The 14,459-nt window shown below is 42.7% G+C and overlaps 1 protein-coding gene across 1 annotated transcript in view; it reads left to right on the forward strand.

The window, feature by feature from the left end:
- The first annotated feature begins 328 nt into the window (after positions 1-328).
- The window catches only part of DRC1 (dynein regulatory complex subunit 1), a 38,231-nt gene continuing 24,100 nt past the window's right edge, over positions 329-14,459 (forward strand). Inside the window, exons 1-4 of the mRNA XM_012652437.1 lie at positions 329-483; positions 7,852-7,939; positions 11,140-11,252; positions 13,807-13,990. Coding sequence (XP_012507891.1) covers positions 329-483; positions 7,852-7,939; positions 11,140-11,252; positions 13,807-13,990 — 540 coding nt within the window. The remainder of the gene's footprint in view (positions 484-7,851; positions 7,940-11,139; positions 11,253-13,806; positions 13,991-14,459) is intronic.

The raw sequence follows: 14,459 nt of genomic DNA on the forward strand, positions 1-14,459 counted from the left end.
CCGTCAGGGTCGGTAAGTGATGAACCCAACTCGGTCCACCTCTTTAGGCTTCTAGTCTCGCGGTCAGACTCCACAGCTCCGCTAATACGACTGGGCCTTCGTGGAGGGCCGGGACGGTACCGACACCCTAACTGCAGGAGAGAGGAACGAAGCCCCAACCTGGGATACACGGTTCCGAACGGCGGTGGGCGGGGCCTGGAGAGCTGCGCGCGCAACCATCCGGCGGCTCAGGCGGCCGCCCTTCCCTAGCAACCGCTTGTTCCTAGCAACCGGGAGGCGGTCCAGCGGCGGTGGGCACAGAGCTGCCGGGGAGCCCGGGGCGCCTGCCATGAATCCGCCAGGGTCGCTAGGGGTCCTGGAGCAGAATGTGAACGAACACTTATCTACCCCGATTCCTGGGCCCTCGATACACTCCGATAACCCTCAGGAGCGGATCCAGGCCCGGCGCCTCCGCATCGCGGCGCGCCTGGAAGCCCGGAGGCGGTGAGCGGGGCTGGGCGGTCCCGATGCCCCGAGCGCGGGGTGCGGGGAACTAGGGGGCCCCTGCCTGGGGTGCGAGCCCTGCTGTAAGGGATCGGTATGCCCTGAGTGGGAGCGCGGTTTCTTGATGAGATAGAATACGTTTCTTCCAGAAAGTTCAAGCCGTGTGGGATGTGAAAACATTCAACACACTGTTGTGAAGTCAGACAGAAAAAACCATCCGCCCAGCCCTCGGTGAGAGCCTGCTGCTCAGGCGCTGTGGGCGTCCACGGGGGATTCAGGCATCCGTGGCCTGCGCTCTGGGGTCTTTCCTCCTCCCCGCCAGCCTGCCTTCCTTCCACAAGTATGTGCTGGACCTCAGCTGTCACTTTTGCTGGTCTCAGTGGCTTGTCTGGTAATGTAGCAGAAACCCTCATCCCTGAAGGGTCTGAGACCCTCATAACCATCTGCATCTCAGGCTAGAGTTGCTGCACCTGTCTATTCGCAGTTACAGTGGGCTAAGGACACCTGACTTCCTGAATGTCCTCGGTGTATAACAGCTCTTGTACCTCCTCCTGTCGGTCAGGATCAGTTGCCCTACCCAGACATGACCTCTCTTCTTGTCTGCTGTTCATTTGGCATAAGGAATCCAAAGTGCCCATGTGGGACTTTTAGTTCATAACTTGTAGTTCAGTGAAATCCTTGCTCTGTGCCCTGGCAAGAGCACACCCCTGTGGACACCAGGACTTCTGACCTTGCAGACGCCAGAGTTGTGGAGACAGGAAGCACAAAGTCCCCCAGTGGGTCATTATGAATGATGATAAGTGGGCCCACTCCAACTTCTCTACACATTGGTTGTCAGGCCTGTGTATTTTTTTCTACGGGGACAGTCATAGAGAAGTCTCTGACTCAGTGCAATTATTGCATCTGGAGGATGGCACATCACTCTAGTGCATTGCCTCCAAGCTGGTGCTTCTCCTGTGCCTCCATGAGGCCATTCAGCACTGGCAGGCTGGTCGCTTCTGGAACATACAGTATGTGATATGGCCAGTAGTCATAGGCCCACTTCTGCACCTCTTTTGCTATGCAGTGAGTCACCTGGTCAGATGGTTTATGGTGTAGAATTCCATCTGGGGCGAAGATGGAGACTAAAATAAGGAGAAGTGATTGGAAAATTAATAGCTAGATCCTCAGAACCTTTCTCCCCCTTAGTGCAGAAGACTGGCGGTTTGGGGAAAGTCAAGCCGAGAGTCTATGGTTTTGGGGGATGTGGGACAGAGATGAGGCAAGGATATTGCACTAAAAATGAGGGGATTCAGGGAAGACATCACACTGGATGCTGAGAGCTTCCTGTTCTCCTCCCTGTTCCTGGAATGCTGGCACTTCAGCCTTCACCCTCCAGGCAGGAGGTTGGAGAAGTTTCTCTGTAGACTCTGACCAGCCCAAAAAGAAGAACTTAAAGATACTGACATCCAGGTCTGCCCACACTGAAGTTCACAGTTACCAAGGCACACTCTTGCACTCAGAGCTCCCCTCAGCTTTTTTTTTAAGTGTTCAAATATTTATTTGTCATACTATTAAAATGTACTTTTTCTGCTTTATCCTGTCACCATATTACAGGCTTCCAAATGACTTACAGACTTAGATTGAAATGATACTAAATTGTCTTTATTTTCCCTAAATTCTTGGGTTCTGTATAATCAGGTATTTATGGACATATAACTAAATAAACCGTCCTTTAGGTAGTTTTTTTTTAAAGACAACTCTTTCTTCAGCAACAACTAGGCAGCTCCTATGAAGATAGTGACGTGTAAATCGATAGCATTAGTCTCCTTTCCCTAAATTGTCGTGAAAGTTACCATTAAACGTGTAGCTTTACGTCTTTGGTGCATCTCAGACAAGATGTGCAAGAATTTAGAGAACATTTTGAAAGTGATGAGAGCAATAGACACACTCAGCAACAACTAGAATATAGAACTCAAAGTTTTCTAATTACATTATATATGTGAAAATGACTTTAAAAAGTACGTCGTAAGAATTGTTTTGTCATTATAGCTGGATTCCTTTTTGGTTTTTTGCAAAACGCTTTTAAGTGTTTATTTATTCATCTTTTTAACCAATGCTTTAATTTAATTTTTTTCATCAACTTTTTAGTCTTATCATGAGGTGGTAACCAAGGATTTCCACACATCTGAGGAAAGTCTTTAACACAAAAGGTAGATGCCAAAATGAACAAACAGGAAAAAGCACCTGAGAGGAAATTGAGGCTATGTAGGAAGAAAAAACAAAAAAACCACAAAAAGATATTCATTAAGATCCTCAGAGAAAAAAGAGATGATATAACAACCATGAAATGAGAACAGAATGCCATTAAAAGGAGTGTTCAGAGGAAGAAAAATAGAGCTCTTTGGAAATTAAAAATATGATAGGCATGGAAAACAGTGGAAGGGCTGGGAAATAAATGTGATGAAATTGCCTAGAAGATAGAGCAAAAAAAAAAAAAAAAAGACAGAGACTCATAGAGAAAAAGATTTTTAAAAAATTAGAGGACTAGTACAGGAGATCTAGTATATCCTTTCTAGATTCAGAAAGAAAGGACAGAGAAAACAGAGGGGAGAGGACATTATCACTGAAAGAATTAAAAAACATTTCTCAGACGTGAAGATCATAAGTTTCCTGATTGAAGGGACCACCTGATTGAAAATGTCCAGCACAATGGATGAAAATGGATCCACCCTAAGGCACACAATTGAGAAAGAACACCAAGAACAAAGAGAAGGGCCCACAAGCTTCCAGAGTGAAAAAAACAAAAACAAAGCCCCCCAAAATAGTTACATATAAAGAAAGGAGTAAGAGATAAAATGACTTCAGGTTTCTTAAATAGCAACACTGGAAGGAAACACCAAAGGAAAATTATTTCTAACCTAGAACCTAAACCTAGGCAAATATCAATCAAGTTCCAATTCTTAAAATCCTAGGAAATGACTTTGATTGGTCAGGAAGTGGAGCATTTAAGATGATGGCAGCTCCCATTCAGACCATGTATATTGCCTTGGTGAGGAAACAACTTTCCCGAAGAGTACTCAGCCCCCAGAAGAGAGTTCAAATCTGAGGAGAGAGAAGTCTGAGACAGTTCCTTTGGGGAATATACTAGGTCAGCACTGAACAATGTAAATACAATATCAGACACATATGTAATTTTAAATTTTCTAGTAGTGACATTAAAAATGGTAAAAAAAAAACAGGTAAAATTAAAAATAATTTAACCCAATATATAAAAATATCCTTTCAACATGCAATCAATATAAATAATATTAATGAGATATGTCGCATTTTATTTTTGTTCAAAGTCTTCAAAATCCATCTAGTGTGTATTTTATACTCATACCACATTTCAGTTTGGACCAGCCACATTTCAAGTGCTTAAAAGCCACATGTGGTTAGTGGCAACCATATTGGGTAGGACAGTGCCAGGCAGTCAAAAATGATGGCTAAAAGGCACTGATGAGATTTAAGTTAAAACTGGATAATAGGAATTTGTAGCATATCTGGACTACATAGTTCCTTTTCTTTCTGAAGCACTGATCTCTGCTTCAGGAAGTAGCTGGAAGGGGTTATTTAGAGTTGGTAACTAACTGGTGGCCAAAGTAGAAAGTCAAGGAATGAGTGCATTTAATATAGCGATGGGAACACTGTAAGCCTGGCAATATCTGAAGACCTGAGCAAAATGGAGCAATTAGTTTTCTTAGTAGGAAAACAAAGAGCAGGTTCAATAAGAATAGGAAAGTGAATGAAATGACAAGAAAAGAAAGCCTTCAGTTTGATTGCGAGTAGGAGATCGTGACTCAACTCTGTATCTCAACGTTGGTGTAACACTACGTAGGACTGTGCTGGAGTTTGAACAAAGGGAGTGGAGATGGAAGTCAAAGTTAGAAAAGGTAAAGAAAGAATGAGATAAAGAGATCTGCTGGTGTCTTGATGGATGTTGAAGTCATAGATGCTGGTTTCATTTTCCCCAAGGTGGTACTGGGAACTCTCATAGCCACTGGGTGCCAGAGGTGAGAGCAGGGCCTCCGTAATGTAAGTAGGGTGAGGTTGGCGAGGTCATCCCTCATGCCTCCTGCACAGCAGTCTATAAGCTGGGACCTCATCTTCCCCCTCCCATTTAGTCTCGTTTTCTGGTTAAAACACACACATATACACACGTGTGCTATTTGTAAAATTCTTGCAATATGAAAATGTAGAAAATACAAGTCTTCGGTAATTAAATTCCCATTCCTTATGTATTAATTAGGTCATTAAATATGAAATGTCTGATTTTGAATGAAAAATTTAGTTTATTATATCTCAAAGAAGAAGCAGTGCAACTAATCAAAGCATGCACCTAAACTATTGGCAGTTTTGCCATCTTAACGGTAGCTTGCTGATGCCCGTAGTGAAGAAGCCTGGAGAGCGAGTGGCGATGAAATCGCAAAAGGCATGTTCCACAGCTTTTTGAGAAGTGAATATTTTTCCTTGCAAGAAGTGGCCCAAAGCCTGGAAGAAGTGGTAGTCAGTTGGTGCAAGGTCTGGTGAAAACAGTGGATGGCAGAGAGTTTCCAAGTCCAGCCTGTGTAATTTGAGCTGCGTTGTTTGTGTGACATGTAGTTGAGCGTTGTCTTGCAAAAGGATTGCGCTGTCTCTGTTGACCAATCTTGGCTGCTTAATCACAAGCATCCTCATCATTTTGTCCATTTGGTCTTCTGTAATCGACTGACCAGGTTTCATGAAGTTGTAGTGGATAATACCAGCGCTGGACCACGAAACAGACACCATTAGCTTTTTTTTGATGAATACTCAGTTTTGGCCTATGTTTTGACACTTCATCTTTATCCAGCCATTGTGCCTTATGCTTGTGATTGTCAAAAAGAATCCATTTTTCATCACATATAACAATATAATGCAGAAATGGTTCACCTTTATGTTGTGATAGCGAAGAAAGGCAAGCTTTGAGATGATTTTTCTTCTGATGCTCATTTAATTCATGCAGTATCCATCTATCCAGCTTCTTTACCTTGTCCATTCATTTCAAATGATCCAATATTGTTGGAATAGTAACGTCAAACCCTGCCGCTAATTCATGCATAGATTGAGATGGATTTGCTTCCACTATAGCTTTCAGCTCATCATTATCCACCTTGGTCTCAGGTCACCCACGTGGCTCATTTTTAAGATTAAAATCACCAGAATGGAACTTCTCAAACCATTGACATACTGTACGTTCACTACCCACATCCTTCCCAAACACTTCGTTGATATTTCGAGCTGTCTGTGCTTCATTCGTTCCATGACGGAACTCATATTCAAAAGTATCACAAGGCCAGGCGCGGTGGCTCATGCCTGTAATCCTAGCTCTCTGGGAGGCCAAGGCGGGCGGATTGTTTGAGCTCAGGAGTTCGAAACCAGCCTGAGCAAAAAAAATAGAAATTGGCTGGACAACTAAAAATATATAGAAAAAATTAGCCGGGCATGATGGCGCATGCCTGTAGTCCCAGCTACTCGGGAGGCTGAGGCAGGAGGATCACTTGAGCCCAGGAGTTTGAGGTTGCTGTGAGCTAAGACCACGCCACGGCACTCTAGCCCGGGCAACACAGTGAGACTCTGTCTCAAAAAAAACCAAAAAAACCAAAAAACAAAAAAAAACAAAAGTATCACAAGTTTTTGACTTATCCATGGTTTCACAAAAATTGCTCTAAAAAAATGTGAAAAATAATCACAAGCCAAAACATGCATTTGCTAGACTGAGGATGTACATTCACAATAAAAAAAGAAAACCAAAACACAAGATGTGTCAAGGTGAAATGTCAGAGATATCAACTGTCAAACTTAGCACTTAAGGAAATTGGCCATTCTATACTTAATAACCTATTCCTACTCCTTAAGTATTAATAATTATTGTTATCTCTTCATCATATGTCCTTCCAGGAAATTTCCTATGCATATATGAGCCTGTTTTAGAAAGGAAATTTATAATGTATATTCTACATATTATTCTACAATTGGCTCTTTTTACTTAACTATTGTCGACATCTTTCTACGCTGCTAGGTTTTGTTTTTTTTTTTTTAGAGTCTTGCTAGGTCATCCTGAGTAGAATGCAGTGGCATCATAATAGGTCACTGCAACTTCAAACTCCTGGGCTCAGGCGATCCTCCTGCCTCAACCTCCCGAGTAGCTGGGACTATAGTCACGAACCACCACGCCTGGCTAATTTTTCTATTTTTAGTAGAGACGGGGTCTCTCTTGCTCAGTCTGGTCTCAAACTCCTGAACTCAAGTAGTCCTCCCACCATGGCCTCCCAGAGTGCTGGGATTGGCAGGCGTGAGCCACCACGCCCAGCCTGTGCTGCTAGGTTTTATATCATTCTTTTTATAGGCTACAAAGTATTTTCTTATATTGTTTCCTCATAAGTTATTGAAACAATCAGCTATTAACATGTATCTAAAATGCTTCCATGTTTTTGCTAGTATAGTCAGTGCTGCAATAATCATTCTTGCTTGTATTGCTTTATGGGCTTGTAAAAACTTTCTGTAGAAAATTCCTAAAGATGGAGTTGTTGAGTCAGAGGGGAGGCACGTTTAAGTTTTTGATAAATCTTGCCAAATTGCCTTTTAGATAGGTTGTTATATTTTACATTCCCACCTGTGGAGTGTGAATGGTTGGGATCCCACACCCTTGGCCTGTACCTGACATTATCAACCTTCAAAGTCTTTTCTTGTCTGATAGGAGAGTAATGATTCCTCACAGGGTTTCAGTTCTCTGATTGTATGTGAAGCTGACCGTATCGTCAAATGTCTACTTACTGTTTGCATTTCTTCTGTAAATTGCCTGTTCATATCCCAGCTAGGTTTTCTATTTGGTATTTTGTCTCTTGTGTATTGATTTGAAGGAGCCCTTCCTATTATATAAGGTGGGTCCCAAAAGTCACCATACATGGGAAAAGGGGAAATCGTAGCTAAATGTACCTTTATTTATTTACAAAATATTCATTACAAAATTTTACAAAATTTTTCCTTTGTATGGACACTTTTGGGATAGTCAAATTTTGTCAAATATCTTTTATCAGTTTATCCCTTGACTTTCAAGGATAAAATTTTTAAATTTAGGAAATAAAATCTTTCTATCTTTTTTTTTCTGACTTTGGTCTTATTCAAAGATGGGTTCTCTATGCTAAGATTATACAAACATTCTCCTATATTTAATCTAGTGTTTTTATGATTGTGGTTTTTAAATATTTAAATGTTTGTCCATATGGAATGTATTTTTATATATGGCTTGAAGTACAATGGAATCTTTAAGTATAGAATTTAAGTACTAGAAATAACTTCAATTTCTCTGCCTTTTTTCCCTCACAGGGAAGCACTTGGAGAATATTTAGATGGGAAGAAGGAGAGTGAGGAAGATCAAAGCAAGAGCTACAAACAGAAAGAAGAAAGCAGATTGGTATGAACTGGTTGGCAGATGGGCCCTGTTCATCCTGGAAGACTAGAGAGCTGGGTGTGATACCATGCTTTCCATATTTAGCTAGGAAGAAAGCAGGTAGTCCATGTGGCCCGCTAGGCAGAACTGAATTGGAATCTTTCCCATTCGAGAGCTCTCTAGGAGCGAGCTTTCAGATTATAGTTTCTTGTATTTAGGTTGTCTCTTCTCTGCTCATGCATTGTAACTGGTTATTCACTATTTATACAATAAAGTCCAGATGTTGTAGCCTGGACATTCAAGGCCTTGGGTAGTCTGTTCCTGTCTTAACTTTCCAAATTTATCTCCCATTGTTACCTAATCTGGGCCTTCCACTCTGGTGAGGCTGATCCATGCACTCACTTCTAAGGGTCTTTGTTCATCCCTGTTCTGTGCATTTGGTCATCTGAAATGCCAGGCCTCTCCATTTTCCCCTTCTTCCATTCTCTTCACTCCTTTTTTTTTCTTTTCTCCTCTCTTCAGGCTACCTTCCCATTTTTTAAGAGCATCTCAAGTCCCAACTCCTCTTTGGATGCGTCCTCAACCCAGCCTGAACTCCTTTTAATCCACACATGAAATACTTCTTGTCTGTGCCATTCATTTCATTAGAGATAGTTTTCTGCCTTGCATGACTTTTCAAATGTGTGTGCATGCAGAGTCCCCAACAAAATTGTAATTTCTTTGAGAGTAAGAGCCTCTTTTCATAGCTGTGGAGTAGTGAGTATTTTGTATTCAATAAACATTAAGAAGAAAAGCATCAATTGCTCTCCTGTGGCAATGACAGGGCTCCTGGGATGCTTAACAAAGGACTTGAAACAAGGGGTGCAGGAGGGATAAGTAGCAGTTCAGAATAGCAAACCAGAACTGGCAAAATGCTACATTTAATCGATGCTAAGTGAAAGGCACTTAAACAGTGTTATTGTGTAAATTGAGATATGGAAAAGAGCTCACCACACTCACAGGAAGTTATATGGAGAAAGTGCGATTTGAGCAGTCTGGGAAAAATAGATAGAGAGCAGAGATCATTTCTGGCAGAAATAAATATACTTACTGAGAGAAAAGAATTCAAGTTACTGAATATGATTATAGAGATAGAGAGAGGTCATTGAATAACTTGTACTGTGTTAGGGATAAGATATTTTACTGTAGTGGAAAGAGTATCAGACTGATGTGGGTTCTTGTTCCAGATCTCTCGCCTACTGCAGAATAGATGATTCATGTCACCTCTTTGTACTTAGCTTTTATTTAAAAGTCAATGATCTCTGGGTATTTCTGGGTAGGATAAAAGGATATTAGAGTCTTGAAAATACCGATATACAGTTCATCCTGAGCACTCTTTAATTGAGTGTAAAACCAAAGAGATAATATTTTTTTCATTAGCAGATTTTCAAGATTCCTTTCACTTAGGACTTAAGTAGGGAGGCGCATTGGCATTGAGGAAAAAAATGTATACAAAAACTGCCGCTTTCCTCAAGATCGAGGTGGTATTGATGACCAGTTCCAACCTAAGGCCTGAGCAGGCTGGGCCCTACCCTTGACTTTGTACTTTATCAATCATTTTAAAACTGTTATTCTTTTTGGGTCCTGTTTAATGTGTGTCTACTCCAAGTTTATGAAGCTATTCTATGTTTTCTTTAGAAGCTTTATTGTTCTGCCACTTAAATTTTTGTCTATATCTATCTGGAATCGATTTTCATGTGTAGTGTAAGGATAGGGCTCAAGGTTCAGTTCTCTATATTGATTTTTTGTTTGTTTGTTTAGTGCAGTGGCCGATCATAGCTCACTGTATCCTTGAACTCCTGGGCTCAAGTGATGCTCCTTCCTCAGCCTCCTGAGTAGCTGGGACCACAGGCTTTCACCACTGCACCTGGCTAATATTGTCTTTTAAGGCCCTCTGAGGATATTAATTAGAGTTTCTTTCTTTCTTTCTTTCTTTCTTTCTTTCTTTCTTTCTTTCTTTCTTTCTTTCATTTCTTTCTTTCTTCTTTTTCTTTCTTTTTTAGAGACAAGGTCTCATTTTGTCACTCAGGCTGGAGTGTGGTGGCATGATCATAGCTCACTATAACTTTGAACTGGGCTCAAGCGATCCTCCTGTCTCAGCCTCCCAAGTAGCTGGGACTACAGGTGTGTGCCACCATGTCCGGCTAATTTTTTAAATTTTTTTGTAGAGACAGGGTGTTGCTTTCTTGCCCAGGCTGGTGTTGAACTCCCAGCCTCAAGTGATACTCTTGTCTTGGCCTCCCAAGTGTTGGGATTACAGGCATAAGCCACCATGCCCAGCTAATTGTAGAGATGGGATCTCTTGCTATGATGCCCAGACTGTCTCGAACTCCTGGCTTCTAGCAATCCTCCTGCCTCAGCCTTCTGAGTCACTGGGATTACAGGCATGCCTGGCTCTAAATAGATTTTCAATTGACCCAGCAATTGAAAAGATCATCCTTTCCCTACTGCATTGTAGTGCACCTTTGTTGTGAATCAGGGGCTGCTTGATGCTGGGACCTCAGCTCCTCCTGCCATTGCTTATGTTGCCTTCGTCTGCCCATCACCTCATACTTTAGTCCCACATTCCAGCCTGGGAGAAGGGGCAGAAGGGGGATAGCAGAGGGTACACCTTTTCCCTTAAAGGCACACTTCAGAAGTGGCACACATTACTTCTCGTGTGTCATTGATCAGACCGAATTGTAGCTGCAAGGTAGGCTGGGATATATACCCATTTTGGGAGGTCACATGCACAGCAAAAATTTGGGTGTTCTATTACAAAAAGTAGAAGGGGAAATAGACATTGGAGGGCAACTGTCATTATCTGTCTCACCTCCCCAACTGAGACTCTTAGAAAGGACCCTGGCTGTGTCAGTCACTTGGAGATCTGCTGGGGAAAGGGCTCGGATGCACCTGCAGTACCTGCCAGTGTACTGGTTGGCTGATCCCTGCTCTAAAGAAAATAAAGTGCAGTGAGAATTGCAGAGTGCTTTGAAATCGTAAGCTATAACATGACATCACAAGTGTCTTGATAGAAAGGGGTTGCTAAATAGATGCTACTCTTAAAAGTCTTAAAGTAGCTGTTGATACCTGCGTGAATGGGTAGAAAAGCTAGACAGTTCAGACAATTGTGCAAAATGTTTCTAACTTTATAAATTCTTTACAAAGTGATCTAACTTTAAATATTCTTATTTTTTGGTTTTTAGAAATTGGCTAAACTTCTGCTCTGTGGCACCGAGTTGGTGACAAATATCCAGGTCGCCGAAGATATCAGAGAGACCCACAGGAGAGTGGAAGAGGAGGAGATAAAGCGTCAGAGGTAAGGAGTGCCCTGCTCTGCAAGCTGGCGGACGCGGAGGTAATCTCCTCCATGGGTCCCTAAATTCTCCCAAATCACTGGAAAGTGACTTTGTCCAACTTAGCTAGTCCTTTCCTCCCTTCCTCCCTCCTTCCTTCCCTTTCTCAAGCATTACATTGCCGACACGTGCAGGCTGTGTGGGTACAGAAGGAGTGAGATGTGGCCTCTGCTTGTAACACTCACAGTCTAGTAGAGACAGATGTGGAAACACCCAACCATAATTTGTGGTAAAATAAAGGTACGTGTAAAGAATTGTAGAAACACGCGTGAGGAGGCCATTAATTCTGTTTGCGGAGATTAGAGGAAACTTCCCAGGCAGGATGACATTTGAGTTGGGCTGTACGGGATGAACAGGAGTTTGAGGAGTTGAGAAGTGGGCATTTTAGGCAGAGGGAGCGCTTGCACAGAGGCACGAGACCACGTGATACGCTTGGGACCGGCAGGGCAGTGAGGGATGTATGCAGGCGGCGGTGGAAGAAGGGATGAGGCTGAGAAGGTGGCTGGGCAGTCCTGGGTTTAAACTGATCAGCATGAGCAGACCCGCAAACATCTCAGTGTTACGTGTAAAGAGAGCAGTGTATTAAAAAAATATTAAAGGCTCCATGCCTAGGAGGATGGAGGGTCACAGGAACCCGTGTGACACCCTCAGCTCCATCCTCAGCAGGCAGGCTGCCCTGCACTCCCATTTCCCAGGTCCCAGGTTCCCCTACAGGGAGCATGAGCTGCTCAGAAGGATTATATTTCTTTGGTTTGCACACAGAAATGGACTAGCAGCAGGAACAGAGGTCCTCATTGAAACCCCTACTTTGCATTGTTCTTCAATTCATTTCTTAAACAGAGTTCAATTAGAAGAGCAACCACTTGCTGGCTCATCTCACCACATACATCCACGGGACGGTCGACAGTATTTTTAGTCGTTGTGCATAAGGAATTCCCTCATTCTGCCAGCTCTACCAGTATATAATTGGTGACTTTATTCTTGAACCTTCCCACTGCTTGGTTGTACCAGGAACTGAGTTGGTTGGTTCCTGGCAGGGTCAGCTTGTGAAAGGCCTTGAATGTCATGCGAAGGACTTAGGCTTCATTCTGCAGCCACTGATGAAAAGATTGAAGGTGTCAAGTGGCAGAATTACAAGATAAATGTGTTTTGGAAAGATGACCTGACAGCTGATTCTCATTTCTTGCCATAAAAAAGTCAATTAGATTACTATATGGGCCATGTGCCCGAGCTAGGTGGGATGGGGAGTGGGAAAGGGAGAGAGAGGTGTGTTTAAACATCCCAGGGTGTTTAAGTTGTGACTCCTGTCTCTAAGGGGGTCTGCACTGTTGTTTGGAGACACTGTCATAGAATTCCAGACTGCTAAAATTAGGGGAGAGTTTCTGGCAATATCCTAGCACTGTTGTCTAGGGCCTCCTGGCTCAGCTCTGAGGCTTCAGTCTCATCCCATCCCCAAACTCTGTCACAGAGTTTCTCTGGAATTTACAGAAAGACTATCCTTATTTCCATTACCTGTAGTGGAGTTTCTCTGTCTCTATATTCCGCTAGTCATTTATTGGTAACTTGGGAGAGGAGGAGCCAGACACCTGAGGTCATGCTGCTAATAAAGAATTAATAATTTAAGTACCGTTAAGTGACTACCTTGCCACTACCTGTGCTGGGCATCACCTGATTTCACCCCGACAGCAGCCATGCACGAAAGGAGACATTTTCATCCTCTCCATTCTACAGATGAGAAAAAATGACGCTTGCAGAGCTTAAGCAACTTGTCTAAGGTTGAGATTCAGTTAGTAGCAAAGCAGGACTTGAACACAAGCTGTGTGACTCCTGTGACCAAGTGTTTAATGATTGTGTCGTCATCTTACTCCGAAGTATGTGACCAATGGACTCTTTTTTTTTCCTTTTTGGTTTAAAACAATACAAATTTATTATCTTAAAAGTGTAGAGATAAGAAGTCCAAAATCAGTCTCTGTGGGCTAAAATCAAGGTGGGTGACAGCGCTACATTCCTCCTGAAGGCTTTAGGAGAATCTGTTCTTTGACTCTTCTGGCTTTTAGAGGCTGCCTATGTTCCTTGGCTCCTTCCTTCATCGCTAAAGCTACCAGCATAGCATCTCCCAAGCTGGCTCTCTCTCTGCTTCTGTTATCACATCTCCTCTTCTGCTCCTGACACTGCTGCTTCCCTCCCACAAGGGCCCTGGTGGTTATGTTGGGCACACCAGGATAATCCAGCATAGTCTCTCCCCAGTGCACTCTTTCTTGATCTGTGTGTGTGTGTGTGTGTGTATAGCCTTAATATTGATCCGTTTTTGTAATGTGTCACTTTGTTTACTTGGTCTAAGTCACTTCTAGTCAAGCATTAAACTAAAAGAAGATTTCTCAGTATTTAGTTTGGCTCGGGGTAGGTGTGCCCGAGGGTCGTGCCTGGCGCCGGGACCCTGTACTGTAGACGCTCTTGGAAGGCAGCATCTGGAGCTGGGCTCGCATGGCCGGCATGTTTGTATGTTTGTATTTGCAGAATTGAGAAGCTGGAGAACGAAGTTAAGACCAGCCAGGACAAATTTGATGAAATCACCGCAAAGTGGGAAGAGGGCAAACAGAAGAGAATTCCCCAGGAGCTGTGGGAGATGCTCAAAACCCAGCAGCTGCGCTGTGCGGGCCTGATTGAGGACAAGAACAAGCTTATCAGCGAGTTACAGCAGGCAAGAGGCTGGGCCCCGTCCCGGCCACCGGGGGTCTGAATGGGGGATTTACGGATTACTGCGTTGTGTCTCCTGAATGGAAAACCATGGAGGCCTTTACTTCATTACTTAGAATGTTGCATAATTTGAATGATAAACGTTTTTTCTTTAGTTTTTTTTTTATTATGGTAAAAACTATATAATGTTAAATTTATTATCGTAACCATTTTCTAGTGTGTAGTTCAGTAAGGTTAACTATATATTGTAGTATTCGCATTGTTGTGCAGCAGATCTCTAGAACTTTTTCATCTTCCAACACTGAAACACTACACCTATTAGACACTAATTCTCTCCTTCCCCCCAGCCCTTGGTAACCATCTTTCTACTTTCTGTTTCTATGATTTTGACTACTTTAGATACTTCATATGAGTGGAATCATACGTATTTGTCCTTTTGTGATTGGCTTATTTCACTTAGCATAATGTCTTTG

The sequence above is a fragment of the Propithecus coquereli genome, unplaced genomic scaffold, assembly GCF_000956105.1.
Source record: "Propithecus coquereli isolate 6110/MARCELLA unplaced genomic scaffold, Pcoq_1.0 Scaffold39, whole genome shotgun sequence".
In the NCBI taxonomy this organism is placed as follows: domain Eukaryota; kingdom Metazoa; phylum Chordata; class Mammalia; order Primates; family Indriidae; genus Propithecus; species Propithecus coquereli.